Here is a 19,677-nt window from a genome sequence, read left to right as displayed (position 1 = left end):
GGATTGAGAATTGGTGGTTAGCAGACAGGAAAGGCGGTGACTAGTGTGGTCCCACAGGGATCAGTGATTGGGCCCCAACTATTCACAATACACATCAATGATTTGGATGAGGGGACCAAATGTAATATTTTCAAATTTGCTGATGACACAAAACTAGGTGGGAATGTGAGTGCTGAGGAGGATGCTAAGAAGCATCAAGGCAATTTAGCCAAGTCGAGTGAGTGGGAAAATACAAGGCAGATGCATGACATGGATTAACATGACGTTATCCACTTCGGACGGAGAAACACAATGACAGAGTATTATTTAAATAGTGGAGATTGGTCACCAGTCACTGAAAGCAAACAAGCAGGTACAGTAAGCAGTTAGGAAGGCAACTGGTATGCTGGCTTTTTTGAAAGAGGATTTGAGTACAGGAGCAGCTGTACAGGGCCTTGGTGAGACCACACCTGGAGTAGTGTGAGCAGTTTTACCTCCTTATCAAAGAAAGAATATACTTGCCATGGGGGGAGTGCAGCGAAGGTTCACCAGACTGATTCCTGGGATGGCAGGATTGTCGTACGAGGAGAGACTGGGCCTGTATTTACTGGAGTTTAGAAGAATGAGAGGGAATCTAAATGAAACATAAAATTCTGACAGGGCTGCGCAGACTGGATTTGGGGATGTAGTTTCCTCTGGCTGGGGGGGGCGGGGTCAAGGGGTCAGAGCCTCGGGTCATTTAGGACTGAGATGAGGAGAAATCTCTTCACTCGGAGGGTGGTGAACCTGTGGAAATTGTAGCCATCCGGGATGGCCACGTCCCGATTACAAAATGGACACCCGCAAAGAATGCAGAGAAAATTGGACATTGCTAAGAAACAAGCAGGTGCAAGCTCCGTCTGTTGATTAGAGCCTTAAACTCTCAGACAGGACAGAAACTACCAAACAATCTACATACTAATGAGCCATCTCCGGGGACCAAAGGGAAACATTTAGATACACAATGTTAGGACAGACTCCCCGGCGTCAGAAGAAGCTGAGACAAAGCAGACTGACAGTCACCAGGACACGCCCAGCGATCAGGGAACCACCCCTCTATTGGAGGAAAATCGATGCAGATGATTGGGAAAGACCCAATTAGTTGAGGCCAAGTTCAAGGCCCGCCCAAAAGAGCACAAAGCCCTTTTCAGTATAAAAGGTATTCCCCAAGGGAGAACGCCCTCCTTGGGCTTTGGCTCTCAGTGAAGAGAGAGACCAGCCTAGCAGCTGCATCAGACCAAGTAAGCTCCAAGTCAACGCACGCTACGAGATAGACGCTCCTAGTTGCTACTCTGTAAACAGCTCAACCCAGCAGCCTCAGAACCGAGCAATGGCCATTGTTCCTCTGACTGAGGTGGGCACCCGAAGCTAAGTATAGGCTTTAGTAATAGTGGTAGTTTAGTTTGTAGAGTTTATGCATGAGTAGATTTGACTGTGTGTAAATAAATGAGCATTGCTTTTGAACTTACTAACTGGTGTATCGAGTCATTGATCAGTATTTGGTTCTGAACCTTGTGGTGGTGTCGAAAGATATCTGGCGACTCTTGAGCAAACGTAATTAAACAGAGCCAAATTAAGAGCCAACCAAACATTAGCAACATTTACTGGCAACTCCGCTGGGACTCGACTTAGAAGTGGCCTAACCAGTCCAAGAGAACCCATTTTGAATTGAGAATCCAATTGGAAACAGAAAAACCACAAGCGTAAGAACAGTACTGATCAAACCTCTGATATTCGGAAGTGTGTTACTGCATGCGTACTAACAGGGATATAAGGTAAACCTGAGAGATTTTGTTGCGTAAAACTGTCGGGAGTTTTGTAGGCCGGAAATGAGCGTAAACCGTACCCGTGTTTACATCACAGCTTTATCACTCCCTGTTCCAAATTCAGCAGAGATCCTAGATAGAGAAAATGGCAGTGAAGGCAATGGAACTCCTTATGAACCCCCAGGAATTTGAGGTCGCAGCGACCAGCAGTAGAGTGGGACAGTGTCCCGTCTGGGAAGATGAGGTCAGTAAATATCTCAAAGGGAAAGGATGGCCCCTTTGGAGTGAATTCTGCAATAATGAGGTAACAGGACCCGGGAGTATAGGACATACTTGGTGGGAGAACCTGTCAGAGATCCACAAGAAGAGCTTAGGGAAAGCTCGCAAGCCGATGGCAATCGTGTCCTGTTTGGCACAATTGCGAGGCGCAGAGGAGGTCGTTAGGATGTTTCGTAGAGAGATGGAGGAGAGAGACAGGAGTAGTGAGGTAGAGAAGGAGAATAGTGATTTAAAAGAGCAGTTAGCAGCAAGGGACAGAGAGGTGGATGATGCCAAGAGGGCACATGAGTCTTGTCTCGCGCATTTGAACAGTTTTCAGACACAATACGATAAGGCCTACCAGGACACGCAACTTGCGGTCTTGGTAAGTTAAGAAACAGAACAGCAAGTTGAGAAATTGCAGAAACAGTGCAATGATTTAAAAGCAGCCCTACGAGCACTCCACACTTCCACGACGGAACAAAGGCAGAGCTCCGTAGACCATGCAAAGTGCCGGAAGCAAATTGCAGAATTGCAATCTCTGCTGTCCGTTCAAAATGGATTTCAAAGTACATCCGGACCCCAATTCGATCAAGAAAACGGCCCGACTGGCAGGAATTGAGCGAGACTGCCCATAGATACGTACATGGGACATGTACGCAGGAAAAACCCCAGAAAAGGAAAGCGCCCCAACCCCCAACCGAACAGGCAGAACACACCCCCATTAATCCTGTGACCACACACCGCAGGGCCGCAGGAGAAGGAGAAGCAGATTTCCTTTACACAACCCCGTTAACCGTGACCCAATTACGGGACGCGTGTGGAAAGATTATACCGTTCCTTCCCACTTCAGACCCCCACCAATTTTTCGCGAAAGTCAAACAGCAGGCTACCTGGATGAAAAGGAGCAAGTGAAGCTCACAGTTTTAAGCCTCGACCCCTTCAGTCGTAGCAGCCCCTCCCGACCCACAGAATGTAGGAGGAGGCACACTCCAAGAGATGCACACAGTGATCCTGGATGCGATCGGCTTTAACAGAGGAGACCCCGTAGAATGCCTAAATAAGTGTAGGCAAAAGAAGACAGAGCACCCCACAGAGTTTGCTGGACGTTGTGGATTCACTTTACCGCAGTTTTTGGAGAGTTAGCCTGCGCCCATTTGTCCCCAGATAATATGGCCAAATGGACCTGAATTCTAGTCTCCCACGCCACACAAGCAGGACGAAAAGCTTGCGCAAATTATGACCCCTCAGATGAGGCCCACAATGAAAAATGGGTTTTGAAGAGATTGTCCCATGCTTGGGAGCAATCAATTGCAGGCAAAACCGCATTTATAACACCCGATGAAGAGCAAGTAGAAATGAACCCAGTTAAAGCACACCAGAACCCCGCATAGGTAAATGAGGGCAGGAGCAGCCCACCCCAGCCCAAAGCTCAGGAATGTTACAACTGTGGACAGCTAGGATACTTTGCACAAGAGTGCAACGTGCCTCAGAAGCAGCAGAGAAACCAACAGACAGGCACCCTAAACAAGAATAGGGCAAAGTCGATCCATAGCGTTAGCGCCCGTTCAGGGAATGCAGACGTGAACGGCACCGACTGACGGTGTTCGGGCTCCCCAACTTGGGTCTGCGACACCCTTTGGGACAAGACTGGTAGACCGGTATTAGCAGGCAAAGTCCGGGGACAACCCGTAGATTTTCTTTGGGATACAGGAGGGTCCCGCACCACACTCAATTCCTCCACGATGTTCCAGCGAGACATATGGCCCACAACAGACACCATCACACTCAGCGGTTTTACAGGCCATTTACAACAGGGACACACCACAGCCCCTGTAGCAATACAGATAGGGAACATCACAACTAAGCACCCCGTAGTTTTGGTTGATCTGCCCCAGACAGCAGAACATATCCTTGGGATCGATTTCATGAGCTCCCATAACCTTTCTTTTGACCCAGTTAACAAATGTGTCTGGAAAATGGCAAAGGCAGCACGAGCCCCCGCCACGCTCACAGTAGGAGAGTAGGTACTCAAGATTAGCTCAGTAGGAGACTTCTGATTCGACCCTCGAACCATTACTGCTAGGCTGGTCTCTCTCTTCGGCGAGAGCCAAAGCCAAAGGAGGAAGATTCTCCCTTGGGGGATACCTTTTATACTGAAAAGGGCTTCGTGCGCTTTTGGGCGGGCCTTGAACTTGGTTTGTTTAATGTATTCTGTGGAATAAAGAGATGTAAACCCCTGTGTCTGACTGCCAGGCCAGAGAAATCTGTGTGCTGCTATTTTGTACAGTTTAAGATGTATGGATTATTTTTGGATTGTTTGTATTTTTGGATTGTTTGAATGAGGACAGTTTATTGAGGATAGTTAGAGGTTCCAGTTTTTTATTTTTCTGCAATGCATGTATTAATGTCATAGCGCCCCATAGAGTTTTTATGATAATGAATGTATTTAAAATGGTTTAGGTAAAATTGTGTTGCATAGGATAGGACAGTATAGAGCCTAAGCATGGGTGCCCCAGGGATCAGAGGATGAAGATGCCATAGTAGTGTGATCCTTCACACTTCGCGTTGAGGATTACAAGGAGGGAGTGAAGCTATCCGGGATGGCCACGTCCCAATTACAAAATGGACACTTGCAAAGAATGCAGGGAAAATTGGACAATGCTAAGAAACAAGCAGGTGCAAGCTCTGTCTGTTGATTAGAGCCTTCGCTCTCAGACAGGACAGAAACTACCAAGCAATCTACATACTAATGAGCCATCTCCGTGGACAAAAGAGAAACATTTAGATACACAATGTTAAGGCAGAGTCCCCGGCGCCAGAAGAGGCTAAAACAAAGTAGACCAATGGTCACTAGGACACGCCCAGTGATCAGGGAACCACCCCTCTATTGGAGGAAAATCGATACGACTGATTGAAAAAGACCCAATTAGTTGAGGCCAAGTTCAAGGCCCGCCCAAATGCGCGTGAAGCCCTTTTCAGTATAAAAGGTATCCCCCAAGGGAGAATCTTCCTCCTTTGGCTTTGGCTCTTGCCGAAGAGAGAGACCAGCGTAGCAGCTACAGCAGACCAAGTAAGTTCCAAGTCAACACACGCTACGAGATAGACGCTCCTAGTTGCTGCCCTGGAAACAGCCCAACCCAGCAGCCTCAGAACCGAGCAACGGCCATTGTTCCTCTGACTGAGTGGGCACCCGAAGCTAAGTATAGGCTTTAGTAATAGTGGTAGTTTAGTTTGTATAGTTTATGCATGAGTAGATTTGACTGTGTTTATGCATGTGTAGATTTGAGCATTGCTTTTGAACTTACTAACTGGTGTATCGAGTCATTGATCAGTATTTGGTTCTGAACCTTGTGGCGGTGTCGAAAGATATCTGGCGACTCTTGAGCAAACGTAATTAAACAGCCAAATGAAGAGCCAACCAAACATTAGCAACAAAATCCCGACCACAGAAAGGCTGTGGGGACCAAGGGCGGGATTCTCCCGCAATCGGTGGGACGGCCTGACGCCAAGAACGGCGCGAACCACTCCGCGTCAGGCCACCTGGAACGTCAGGAAACCTCCGACCCGGAAGGGGCTAGCAGCAGCGTGACGCCAATCGCGACGGCAACACCCGTTACAGACGCCCGTCGCAGCACAAAAGACGCCAGCGGCGGAGACCTGGGAAAATGGCCGCCCACCACGCAGCGCCGAGGTTCCAGGAGCGGGACATCGAGGCGCTCCTGGACGCAATGGAGCAGAGGAGGGAGGCCCTGAACCCCAGACACAGCCGCAGGGTCGCTCCACGCCTCAGCCGGCGCCGGTGGGGGGAGGTGGCAGAGGCCATCAGCGCCGTGGCCATAACAGCCAGGACAGGCGTCCAGTGCCACAAGAAGGTCAATGACCTAGTCAGGGCAGCCAGGGTGAGCACCCCCCCGCCCCCCGCCCCAGGATGGGCGGTACAGCCCGAGCTGCAACCGACATAGCTGCACCCACCCATGCAGGCTGCATTGGCAGATGGTGTGTGAACCGATGCCAACATACACACAACCGCTGGTCTGCAAGTAATTGTCCGCCTAACACTGTTGCCCTTTATCTCTGACCCCCCCCCCCCCCCACAGGACAAGCGCGCTCATAACAACCGGGAGCGTGAGAGGACTGGAGGGGGTCCACCTGAATTGAGCCCCCTCACCTTTCATGAAGAGAGGGCCCTGGACCTTGCAGGCGGACCCGAGGACTGGGAGGTTAGAACAAAGAACAAAGAAAAGTACAGCACAGGAACAGGCCCTTCGGCCCTCCAAGCCCGTGCCGACCATGCTGCCCGACTAAACTACAATCTTCTACACTTCCTGGGTCCGTATCCCTCTATTCCCATCCTATTCATATATTTGTCAAGATGCCCCTTAAACGTCACTATCGTCCCTGCTTCCACCACCTCCTCCGGCAGCGAGTTCCAGGCACCCACTACCCTCTGTGTAAAAATCGTGCCTCGTACATCTACTCTAAACCTTGCCCCTCGCACCTTAAACCTATGCCCCCTAGTAATTGACCCCTCTACCCTGGGGAAAAGCCTCTGACTATCCACTCTGCCTATGCCCCTCATAATGTTGTAGACCTTTAGCAGGTCGCCCCTCAACCTCCGTCGTTCCAGTGAGAACAAACCAAGTTTATTTAACCTCTCCTCATAGCTAATGCTCTCCATATCAGGCAACATCCTGGTAAATCTCGTCTGCACCCTCTCTAAAGCCTCCACATCCTTCTGGTAGTGTGGCGACCAGAATTGAACACTATACTCCACGTGTGGCCTAACTAAGGTTCTATACAGCTGCAACATGACTTGCCAATTTTCATACTCAATGCCCTGGCCAATGAAGGCAAGCATGCCGTATGCCTTCTTGACTACCTTCTCCACCTGTGTTGCCCCTTTCAGTAACCCGTAGACCTGTACACCAAGATCTCTCTGACTTTCAATACTCTTGAGGGTTCTACCATTCACTGTATATTCCCTACCTGTATTAGACCTTCCAAAATGCATTACCTCACATTTGTCCGGATTAAACTCCATTTGCCATCTCTCTGCCCAAGTCTCCAAACAATCTAAATCCTGCTGTATCCTCTGACAGTCCTCATCGCTATCCACAATTCCACCAACCTTTGTGTCGTCCGCAAACTTGCTAATCAGACCAGTTACATTTTCCTCCAAATCGCCAACACTCAGGACATTCAAATGGTCATTGGATAGACATATGGACGATAAGGGAATAGTGTAGGTGGGCTTTAGAGTGGTTTCACAGGTCGGCGCAACATCGAGGGCCGAAGGGCCTGTACTGCGCTGTAATGTTCTATGTTCTATTTATATATACTGCGAACAGCAACGGTCCCAGCACTGATCCCTGTGGAACACCACTGGTCACAGCCCTCCAATTAGAAAAGCACCCTTCCATTGCTACTCTCTGCCTCCTATGACCTAGCCAGTTCTGTATCCACCTTGCCAGCTCACCCCTGATCCCATGTGTCTTCACCTTTTGTACTAGTCTACCATGAGGGACCTTGTCAAAGACCTTACTGAAGTCCATATAGACAACATCCACTGCCCTACCTGCATCAATCAATTGTGATCTCCTCGAAAAACTCTAACAAGTTAGCGAGACACGACCTCCCCTTGCGGATGCAGAGGTCGGGGGCGCAGCATCAAGTGAGAACCCCCACTGCCTGCCCAACTTCCCCCTATCCTCCCTTCCCCCTTCGACCCCCCCCTTTCCCCCATCCCCCCTTATCCCCTCCCACTTCCCTCCGTCCCCCTTCCCCCCATCCCCCCATCCCCCATCCCCCTACCCCCATCCCCGTCTGCGTGTCTAACCATGCATGCTGTATTGTGTATTGCAGGACCAAACGTCGACCCACCCGTCCCTGCGGATTCCGACCGCCCCCAGGACGTGCCAGGGCGCCCACAAGACAGGGATAGACCCGGAGCGTTAGGCGTACGCCGCCCCCATCTAGTGGCAGTGCGGTGACGCCGGCGGGCCACACCCAGCGATGGGGAGGGCAACCATAGCAACAGGCCCCCGTCCCAGTCGACCCAGGACACTGATACACAGGCCACCCATACAAAGGACACAACCCCCCAGGACACCCACACACGGACGGACGGACAGGTCACACCACTCCAGGGGACCCCGGACTTCGGGTCGGATGAGGAGCACAACATTACGCCACTGCTCTCTCCTACGCCCTCCACCATCGCAGAGACACTCACCTCGGTTGGGCACTTTAGCGATGAGGCCTCTGGTACACTCACTGGTGCACACAACACAGCCATCCCGGTACAGCAGGTGGAGGTAGGAGCAGCCTAGGGGCCGGGCGGTCGGAGGGCAGCCCGACCCCAGCAACCATCTGCCACCCAGATGGGTCGCGGTAGACCCATAGACCCGATGCAGTCACGGACCCAGGGACGACCGAAGAGGGTGACGGGCGGCTTGCGGCAGCTGCAGACACAGGTGGAGGAGTCCACCCGCGTGCAGGAGCAGGTAGTGGTGCCGGTCATGCGTGGCACCCAGGCTGAAACCGCACGGGTGGCATCCGCGGTGGAGGCAATGGGGGGTGACAGTGTCAGACATGGGTCGCAGTATGCGAGGCCTGGGGCTTTCCGTGCAGGTGGCATCCGTGGCCCAGGACATGGCTGCCCTCTCACAAGCAGCCATCAGCCATGAGCCAGAGCCAGCAGCAGGTCACAGAGACGCTCAACGCCATGGCCCAGTCTCTGCAGGCCGTGGGCCAGTCTCAGCAGGCCGTGGGCCAGTCTCAGCAGGCCGTGGCCCAGTCTCAGCAGGCCGTGGGCCAGTCTCTGCAGGCCGTGGACCAGTCTCTGCAGGCCGTGGCCCAGTCTCAGCAGGCCATCGCTGAGAGCATCGGCGCCAGTGGCCACGTGCGTGCCGGCGTCGCCCACACACAGACCGGGATGGCCAACTCCCTGAGCTCCATGGCTGCAAACTTGCAGACCCTTGTTGAGACCAGGGCGGCCTCCAGGACTGGCAGCGCCAGGTGCCGGGGGTGCCTCGGGTGCTGGATCCGTTCGCATCCCCGGTCCATGTGGAGGCCCAGGGGCCATCGGGCACCCCGAGAGAGGAGGGGATGCTGGGGCCCATCCCGAGTCCCCCTGTAGGGGAGGTCCTGGAACACCGCAACACCTCGGACCCCCCCCCTTCCGTCCCAGGTGCATCTGGTGGGCAATGGGCAGGACAGGCTGGCAGCTCGCCATCCCAGTCGCCCGAGCCGCAGCCTTGGCCCATCCAGGCCGGGCGCCCCAGGAAACGGCCGCCAAAGGGGTCCCTAGTCACAGGGCAGGAATCACAGGAGTCCACCTCCAGTTCTGCTGCACCGTCTGGGGAACCACCTGGATGTAGTCACAGGGCCCGTAAGGCCAGAAAATTAGACACTGAGTAAGTTGGCACGGGTTCAGGGCACAGAGTAGTTCTGGGGCGAGGGCACGTGTGTGAACTGTTTGTTATTAAAATCACTTTCACACCTACAGAAGCTGCCTCTGTGCTCTGTCCAAAGCGTGCGGGGGTGTGGTGAGGTGAGCGCCAGTGGGTGTGTGTGAGGCGTTATGGGACGTCGCGCTCAGGTGAGTGTGCCTCCCCCCCCCCCCCCCCCCCCCCCCCGGGGTCGCCCTTGTGCCCCGGGCAGACGATGGGACCGTGCGCTGCAGTGTCACGCCCGCATGCAGGGACGGTCCGGGTCGAGGGTGGTGCTGTGGCCATGAGTCAGACATTATCTAACGATGTAGAGCCCGGAGCTCATCGCAGAGCGGGTCGTCATCATCCTCCATGGCCTGCAATAGACACGCGTCCACCGGCGACCGTGCGAGCCCGGCCCGTTGTGCCGCAGGTGGATGTGCAATGGACGGGTGGTGTGCATGCGGGTGAGGTGAGGGTGGTGGGTGGTTGGTGGGGTGAGGGTGGTTGGTGGGGTGAGGGTGGGGTGAGGGTGGTGGATGGGGTGAGGGTGGTGGATGGGGTGAGGGTGGGGTGAGGGTGGTGGATGGGGTGAGGGTGGTGGATGGGGTGAGGGTGGGGTGAGGGTGGTGGGTGGGGTGAGGGTGGTGGGTGGGGTGAGGGTGGTGGGTGGGGTGAGGGTGGTGGATGGGGTGAAGGTGGTGGGCGGGGTGAGGGTGGTGGGTGGGGTGAGGGTGGTGGGCTGGTGCCGTGCTGTGCTGTCCGTGCCCATACTCGGCGAATCCCACCCCTCTCTAGTCTGTGAACTTTGCTGGTATCAACCCGTCCCGTGCCTGCTGGCCCAGCCGGTAATGGTGGGCAGCCTCCCGTCCATGTCCAGCCCGTCTGTCCTGTACATTGCCTCCATCCTCCTCATCCGGCGAGGCCTGCTCTTCGTCGTGTTGCTCCCCTTCCCCCCCCCCCCTCCCTTCCCCCTCCTCTGCCTCCAGCACATCGCCCCTCTGCTGGGCTATGTTGTGCAGGATGCAGCCGAACCTCTCCGATGGGTACTGGAGGGCCCCTCCAGAGCGATCCAGGCACCTGAAGTGCATCTTCAGCAGCCGGAAGCATCTCTCGACCACACCCCTGGTCGCTGCATGGACATCGTTGTAGCCGTTCTCCGCGTCGGTCTGTGGCCTCCGTATAGGCGTCATCAGCCACGACCGCAACGGGTGACCCTTGGTAACCAGCCCCTCAGCCGGGGGGGGGGGGTTCCCTCGAACATGGTGGGGATGAACGATTGGGCCAATACGAACGAGTCATGCACACTGCCCGGTTCCGGGCGCAGACGTGCAGGATCCTCATGCGGTGGTCACAGACCACCTGAATGTTCATGGAATAAGTCCCCTTCCTGTTCGTGAACACAGCCCTGTTATCCGCTGGTGGCCGCACGGCGACGTGCATACCGTCGATCGCCCCCTGTACCATGGGCATCCTGGCCACGGCAGCAAAGCCCGCTGTGCGGGCATCCTGGTGGGCGCGGTCCACAGGGAACTGGGTGCAGCGGTCCGTGATGGCATACAGGGCGTCGGTCACTGCACAGATGCACCTGTGTACTGATGCCTGGGAGATGCCGGACAGATCCCCACTCAGTGACTGGAACGACCCCATGGCGTAGATGCTCAGGACCACCGTAACCTTGACAGCCACCGGGAGAGGGTGTCCTCCCCCAGGCACACGCGGCCATGTGCCATCAGGTGGCAGATATGGGCGCCGGTTTCCCGGTTCATCCGGAGCCTCCTCCTGCATGCCCGGCGCCGGTACACAAGGGGGCCTCATCGGGCGCCTCCGTCGCCGTGGCACCACCACCTCCTCCTGTCGGGCGGGCAGATCTCCAGCCTGGGCGACTGCCACCTGCCTCTCTGCAGCAGCCTGGCACACTCCTGCTCCAGCTCCCACAGGGCAACATGTAGAAGAGCGGCTCCCGCCATGGCAGCCAACATCGATCGGTGATGCCCAAATATAACGGTCTGCAAGGGGTGGGGATAGACGACATGTCATCATTGCCCATAGCCCCCTCTACTGTTGCCAGCTGGCACTTAGCCGGGCAAACCCCCCCCCCCCCGGCAATCCCTTCCCCGGCACCCCCCTCCCCAGCACTCCCCTCTTCAGCATTCCACCTCCCCAGCAACCTCCCCGTCCCCGTCTCCCCACTTGCTGGCACCCCCCCTGTCCCCTGCACCCCCCTTGCTGGTACTCCCCCTCCCCGGCACCCCCCTTGCTGGCACTCCCCCTCCCCGGCACCCCCCCCCCCCCCCCCCCCCGGCACCGACCCCGATCCCCGATCACCGGCACGCACCCTTGGCCCTGGGGAGCACCCTCTACCGGCACCAGCGCCCCCCCCCCCCAGCTATGGCTGTGCCGTCTCCTCTCCAGCGGCTGCCCCACGCCGACCCTTACCTACGCGCTCGCCAGCACGACTGGTTGACGCCGTTAAAAAGCTTGTCTGATTTACGCCGGCGTGACCTATGGTTACGTCGGCGGGACTTCGGCCCATTCGGGCCGGAGATTTGGAGCAGCCCCGGGGCCCGTTGCGCCGCGCCGATTCTCGCCATTCTGCGAGGCGCGCAGCGCGATTCCCATCGGCGCGATTTTTTGACTGCCGGAGAATATGGCGACCGCCGTCGTAGCGGGATTCACACCGCCCCCCGGGGATTCTCCAACCCGGCGGGGGGGGGGGGTCGGAGAATCCCGCCCCAAGTCACTGAATATATTTCCGAAGGAAATGGATCGTCTTCTCTGGACTCTAAAGGGCCCACGGGCATCGGGGTTGCAATAGAGGAGCGGCCATGATCAGATGGAATGGCGGAGCAGGCTCGAGGGGCTTGGGAGCCAACTCCTCCTATTTCCTATGAAAGCAAAGGCAGAATCATCCCTCATGCCAACACTCAGCCTGAATAACAGGGCAGGAATCTCACTTGGTTAAATCCTGGACGTGTTCTGGTCTCTTGGTTGATTCAACAATTCAAGGGTGTTTCATGTCCAGAGCACAGTTTTGGAATAAAGGATCCCTGTTTTCCCATATACTTGGGAGCATCTGACAGAATCAGCAACACTCCCACAGAGATGGAGAGATATTCCCTCACATTCCTCATGATTCTTTGGGAGAAATCAATATTTTCAGGAATTATTGTACTTTGTTGAAAGGGAGGAAGCCACAGGGAACGGAGGAAGGATTCAGATCTGCAACTCTGAGCTGTTTGAGGAAAAATGAACAAAACCGCCCCAAGGTTCGAGCTGGAGTTGTACTTGAAATTTCCCAACCCCTCCTGGAGTGTGGATGGAGAGCACCGACCAGAGACCTCACTCACTCACAACACCAGCCAGTCTGTTCCAGAACCTTCTGCAGCTTCCTTTATTGCTGAGTCAGGGGGAAACATCTGATGTCAGGGTTAATGTTTTTCGGTAGCGTGTGGCGGTGATGGGGAGCTGACACGCGTGTTCCCAACTCTGGCTGGTGCTTTCCTGGAGGTTTGATCACATGACCTCCCCCTCACACTTCTGCCATTGGTCATCTGATAGGCAAGCCGACTCTTCCTCATCTGATTGGATGAGTCTCACTGTCAGTCAAGCAGCTTTTGCCCATCTCCAATATTTTTTATAAATTTAGAGTACCCAATTCTTATTTTCCAATTAAGGGGCAATTTATCGTGGCCAATCCACCTGCCCTGCACACCTTTGGGTTGTGGGGGTGAAACCCACGCAGACACTGGGAAATGTGCAAACTTCACACGGGCAGTGACCCGCGGCCGGGGTCGAACCCAAGCCCTTGGCGCCATGAGACAGCCGTGCTAGCCACTGCGCCACCGTGCCAACCCTGCTCCAATATTTGTATTTGATGTTGGGTCATTGACTGAAACATTAACTCTGTTTCCCTCTCTATACAGAGTGTAGCGAAGATGCCTTACCGTGCTGAGCGTAATAGCATTGAGGTTTCCGGTACCTGCAGGATATTGCTTTTATCAATATTTTTATAACTATTAAAAGTGTTCAAAGAAAACATAACAATTATGTTAAAATCCCTCCCAAACGTTTATCTCTAGGATTAGAGGCTTGTAGCTGTGTTGAGGAGGTGAATCTTTAGTTCCTGGTAGCTTGATGACTCAATACCATATTTCCCCCCCATTATCATAGAATTCATAGAATTTACAGTGCAGAAGGAGGCCATTCGGCCCATCGAGTCTGCACTGGCTCTTGGAAAGAGCACCCTACCTAAGGCCACCTCCACCCTATCCCCATTACCCAGTAACCCCACCCAACACTAAGGGCAATTTTGGTCACTAAGGGCAATTTATCATGGCCAATCCACCTAACTTGCACACCTTTGGACTGTGGGAGGAAACCGGAGCACCCGGAGGAAACCCACGCACACACGGGGAGGATGTGCAGACTCCGCACAGACAGTGACCCGGGGCGGAATTGAACCTGGGACCCTGGAGCTGTGAAGCAATTGTGCTCTACCCACAATGCTACCGTGCTGCCCCACGGATGGCGGTGACTGTGATTAATCACTTGAAGAATCAGCTCGTCGTAGTTATTCCTCTCACCCACATTGGGCAATATTTTAATTAATTGAAAATGCCTTTTCTTACACCGAGTTCAAATTCAGTTCAATGTCTTATACAGGAAACAGAGTATCATTTAAAGGCGGTTATGCAAAGGCTGTTTGAGGAAATTGGACAAGTGTGTTTGCACTTTGTTCTTTATCCCTTTGTTTATCTCTCACTCAGATTGTGGAGCTGGAGGCTCAATGTGCTGACTTCAATCAGGAGAAAGAGAGAAATGTGCGTCTAAGTCAGACTGTGAAGCAGCTGGAGGCTGACGTTAATGAAAAGGAGCAGGTTTGTTTTTTTATTACCTTAACCGACTAACCCATTTATAGGGGAATACTTTTATTAAAGAGGATTATCATGCCAGTAAACAGAACAGGAAAGAGCTCTTGCCAGTCCCAGTAACTCATTGCTAATGATTCTGAGGACTAAGTCTTTAAATGTGAAACATGTTGGTCAGCTACTAGACTCCTCAACGACTCCCCCCCCCCCGGACTGATCTGTTCCATGTAAGACACTATTTACGACGCCCTATGTTGCTCTTGCTCATATATTTGCTTTGTTTGGCCCTTGTTCCACACTGTAACCAATCACTATTTGTCAATGTACTTTGTCGATTATTCTTTTGTCTACTATGTAATACCTTTCACTGTGCTTCGGTACACGTGACAATCAATCAATCAGTGATCCTCTTGTTTGCTGTCCATGGTGTGAGGTATTGTAGAGCTGCTAAACTATGGGTACATTAGTTATGGGCCTCTCACCTCTTAGGCACAAGTTCAGGGTGGGTCTGGGATGGGATAAAGGATTGTGTGTGGCTGGAGGATTTCGGGGCCAGCAGTTATGTGGGGACAAAGCACAAAACTGCTCCATAACTTTTTTTTTAAATTTAGAGTAACCAATTAATTTTTTCCAATTAAGGGGCAATTTAGCGTGGCCAATCCACCTAGCCTGCACATCTTTGTGTTGTGGGGGCGAAACCCATGCAAACACGGGGAGAATGTGCAAACTCCACATGGACAGTGACCCAGAGCCGGGATCGAACCTGGGACCTCGACACCGTGAGGCAGCAGTGCTAACCCACTCCGCCACCGTGCTGCCCCTAAACTGCTCCATAAACGCTTGTCCCTCCGAATGGGAGTCACCGCCAATTTGATACTGGGGTGCGATTAGAAGGGGCATTACTGCATTACCCCTGGGTGGGAATAGAGGAGGCAATAAATGCCAACCCAGCGATGCCCTCAACTTGTGAACGGGAAAATAAATCTGGGTCTAATCTGGGTTTAACCCGGGTCGAACTCGCCGTGAGATGTGTGACCGGGATTGGGGGGGCAGTTGTTATTTTAATTGTCCTACTCTCCCTCTCTCCCCCCCCCTCCCTCCCACCACCACCCCACTCTGACCTCAGCCTCCTACACTGCTCGACTGAAACTCGAGGGACATCACCCGTCGATTAGCTACTTTACATCCTTGTCGACTCAACGCTTGAATTCAACTATTTCACATCAGAACCACTGTCCCCATTTGTTCAGAGGGCAGCTGTTAATCATGTTTCGGCTTTTTATTATTTTCTGCTTCTCCAGCCCCATCTTTTGCTTCTTCTGCCTTCACCATCATCCACATTGTCATTTAAACACTCCTCACCTTCACCCTATTAGATTTTCCCTTTTATTCTTTCCCTTCTCCATTATTCCCCTCATTGGGGAAACTCATTTGTGTTTTGTTCCCACAGGAGCTAGAGAGACTGCGGGAAGAGGCACTGCTCATTCCCCAGCTGATGGAGCAGTGTGAGGACGTACAGCAACGGCTACAGGTACACAGCTAGTGTGAACAACGCCACAGAACAGGTTTGCATTGCGTGTGGGAGCTTACTGTGAAAATGAAATGAAAATCACTTATTGTCACAAGTAGGCTTCAAATTAAGTTACTGTGAAAAGCCCCTAGTCGCCACATTCCGGCACCTGTTCGGGGAGGCTGGTACGGGAATTGAACCCGCGCTGCTGGCATTGGTCTGCTTTACATGCCAGCTATTTAGCCCACTGTGCGAAACCAGCACAATTTGGCTGCAGTGCTTCCACATTACAACAGTTATTACGCAGCTCAGGAAAGTTTCAATAATAATATAAACCCTTTCTATCTTTCTGACTAGCAGGTCAGATCCAGCTGGGCCCTTGGGCTGTGTAACTATTCTGTAACACACAGTATGGCTGTCACACTTCATGCATTCTCTGTCTGTGTGTGCCTCTCTCGTTCCCCTGAAGTCTCTCACACTCTTTTTCTCTTGTGCTGTGTTTGGAACTGAATCTTTAGGCTCAGTAGTCTATCTGTGCCCCTCCCAGGGAACATTCAACACACAGCTATTCCGCTTTTACTGCTGGTCTCTGATGGATTGCTCTCTCTGTACTATTGTGTGTTCAAGGTAATAATGGACACAATTAATTTTTGAATCACACATGGGACAAAGCCGACTGATTAAGTAAACAAATCCTGGAGGTGAATTAGTTTTCAATTCTCCCGTGATTCATCTGAAAGGCTTTGTCGATTTTGGAAAGACCTTTCTCACAGTCTTAGTGTCTCCAGAGGAAACCAGCATTCAGAGCTCCGCAAAATGAGCCAAGCTGTGCCCAGCCCCAGGTACTGAGCTGGCACAGCCTCTGTATCACCGCCACATCTCCCTTGGCATTGACTCCGACCATACCCTCTCTTTCTCTGTTTTCAGGCTGCTGAAGATACAAACAAGGAGCTGGAGAACAAAGCAAAATCATTAAAGGCAAATATTGAAGAAAGCCGCCATAAACAGGGAAATCTGAAGCAAGAATTAACATCATTTCTAGAAGTTCTCGATGGGAAAATTGATGAGCTTCACGGCTTCCGACAAGGACTGGCCAAATTGGGGATGGATAACTGAGGGGTTTGGGGGTGGGGGAGAGGGGACTGCTGGGGAGGGTTGTGGAGGAGGGAGGGCTGGAGCGGGGGGTGAATGAAATGAAATGAAAATCGCTTGTCACAAGTAGGCTTCAAATGAAGTTACTGTGAAAAGCCCCTAGTCGCCACATTCCTGCGCCTGTTCGGGGAGGCTGGTACGGGAATTGAACCGTGCTGCTGGTCTGCCTTGGTCTGCTTTAAAAGCCAACGATTTAGCCCTGTGCGAAACAGCCCCTATGGTGGTTAGAGAGTGCTCAAGAGGTGACTGTGACTGAGGGTTTTGAAGGGGTTAGGGGGCTTGGTGACGGCAGGACGGGGGTATTTGGTAGGGAATGGGCTCCATTTTGTTTCCAGAGAAACAAATAATGGGAGCTATCTCTTTGTTGCCGTGGGAATGAGCAAAGTCACTGGTATACTGACCCTGCCCTCCTGAGCCACAAACTCAAGGGAATGTTAATCCTGAGGAGCTGGTTAAAGGCTGGAGACAGGATGGAATTTGCTGACAATTCAGGCAAGGTTGTTTTAAACTCTGATTTTCACAAGTGTTTCCTTTATTCTGTCCAGTACCTTAAACAAAGGAATGAAACAAGTGTCCTGTAAAAATAACAAGCGGTTGATTTGGAAATTATAATCTTGCCAACTGTGGTGGGAAATATTCCAGCTTTGGTCACATGATCAACTGGTCAAATAATCTTTTTGTCCCATACGAATGATTTTATGGATAATAAACTAATAATGTGACTCATGTTTCTTTGGGGAGTTCTGGAGGACAGATAAATGGCATCCAGGTTTTAGTGGATTTTTACTGCTTGTTTCTTACTGAAAGAAATAAATGTCAATGTTATATTTTAATAGTGTAATTAGCCTATGTTTTAGCACACTGAATGTGTGCGTGTGTGAATGTGTGTATGCCCTTGTGTTAATGCTGTATGAGTGTGTGTGTGTGTGAATGGTTGAGTGTGTGTACGAGTGTATGTGTGACTGTGTGTGTGTACGAGTGTGTGTGTGTGTACACGACTATGTGTGAGTGTGTACGTATGAGTGTGTGAGCGTGTGTACGAGTGTGTGTACGAGTGTGTATGTGTGTACTTACGAGTGTGTGTGTGTGTATACGTACAAATGTGTGTGTGTGAGCATGTGTGAGTGAGTGTGTGTACGTGTGAGTGTGTGTACGTACGAGTGTGTGTGTACGTACGAGTGTGTGTGTACGTACGAGTGTGTGTGTACGTGTACGTACGTGTGTGTGTACGTACGAGTGTGTGTGTGTACGTACGAGTGTGTGTGTGTACGTACGTGTGTGTGTGTGTGTACAAATGTATGTACGTACGAGTGTGTGAGTGTGTATGTACGAGTGTGAGTGTGTGTCCGTACGAGTGTGTGTCCGTACGAGTGTGTGTCCGTACGAGTGTGTGTCCGTACGAGTGTGTGTCCGTACGAGTGTGTGTCCGTACGAGTGTGTGTCCGTACGAGTGTGTGTCCGTACGAGTGTGTGTCCGTACGAGTGTGTGTCCGTACGAGTGTGTGTCCGTACGAGTGTGTGTATCCGTACGAGTGTGAGAGTGAGTGAGTGTGAGTGTGTGTGTGTTTGTGTACGTACGAGTGTGAGTGTGTGAGTGTGTGAGTGTGTGAGTGTGTGAGTGTGTGAGTGTGTGAGTGTGTGAGTGTGTGAGTGTGTGAGTGTGTGAGTGTGTGAGTGTGTGAGTGTGTGAGTGTGTGAGTGTGTGAGTGTGTGAGCGAGCACGATCCTGGACCAGACCCCAACACTATCTGTGATACTGGACAGAATCCCCAATATTTTATTTTAATCTTGTCAGACTGAGGAAAGGATTCCTCGCCCAGGAGTGATTTCACACAAAACGGACGTATGGTAGATTAAAACAAACTTTATTACCAACACAGTATTAAAATATCTTTAACATCACACCAGACAATAGTTTACAATTACCCCTGAAACAATGCTAATCAATATAGTGACACAATGACCCTTAACTGCTATCTTTACTTCCATTCAAACAACTCAGAACACAACCTACTTTTAAATAGTTAGCACTCAGGAATACTTGCTACATGGAGATGTCTTGGGTACTCTACTTTGCGAGAGATCTTTCAAGAATGCTTGTGAGAAAGAAACAGTCACCCTGTCAGAATAATAAGACCATAAGACACAGGAACAGAATTAGGCCACTCGGCCCATCCGAGTCTGCTCCGCCATTCAATCATGGCTGATATTTTCTCATCCCCATTCTCCTGCCGTCTCCCCATAACCCCTGATCCCCTTATTGATCAAGAACCTATCTATCTCTGTCTTAAAGATACTCAGTGATTTGGCCTCCACGGCAAAGAGTTCCACAGATTCACCACCCTCTGGTTTCTAAATAACTTCTCCGCAGGGAACTCTCTTAATATAATAATCTTTATTATAAATAAAAGTCCATTAGCCCAAACTTTAACGATGCTTTAATTGCACCTCTGGCTCCAAAAGGCCGAGCTATCTTTCAAACCAGGATTTTAAAAACCATGACTTCAGCAGTCCCACACACTAACCCAGGCTAACCCTTACGGCACCAAATACTATAATACAATTTATCTGAAATTCCTACATTGTGTGTGTGTATGATTGTGCATGAGCGTGTGCCTGTGTGCATGCCCATGTGAAAGTATGCGTGTGTGTGTGGAAGTTTCCATGTT

At 51.9% G+C, this 19,677-nt stretch overlaps 1 protein-coding gene across 4 annotated transcripts in view; it reads left to right on the top strand.

Annotated features, from left to right (window-relative positions):
• Positions 1–16,978, top strand: part of homer2 (homer scaffold protein 2) — a 196,544-nt gene extending 179,566 nt beyond the window's left edge. For 3 of the 4 annotated variants that reach the window (XM_072470296.1, XM_072470293.1, XM_072470294.1), the window contains 3 exons: positions 14,245–14,355; positions 15,797–15,877; positions 16,784–16,978. In XM_072470296.1, coding sequence (XP_072326397.1) covers positions 14,245–14,355; positions 15,797–15,877; positions 16,784–16,972 — 381 coding nt within the window. In that variant the 3' untranslated portion in view covers positions 16,973–16,978. Of the gene's footprint in view, positions 1–14,244; positions 14,356–15,796; positions 15,912–16,783 lie in introns of all 4 variants that reach the window. The other variant, XM_072470297.1, reaches the window with a different exon arrangement.
• Positions 16,979–19,677: the final 2,699 nt, after the last annotated feature.

The sequence above is a fragment of the Scyliorhinus torazame genome, chromosome 12 (genome assembly GCF_047496885.1).
Source record: "Scyliorhinus torazame isolate Kashiwa2021f chromosome 12, sScyTor2.1, whole genome shotgun sequence".
Lineage (NCBI taxonomy): Eukaryota > Metazoa > Chordata > Chondrichthyes > Carcharhiniformes > Scyliorhinidae > Scyliorhinus > Scyliorhinus torazame.
The sequence above is the reverse complement of the archived record's forward strand: the minus strand, read 5'-3'. Positions and strand labels throughout refer to the sequence as shown.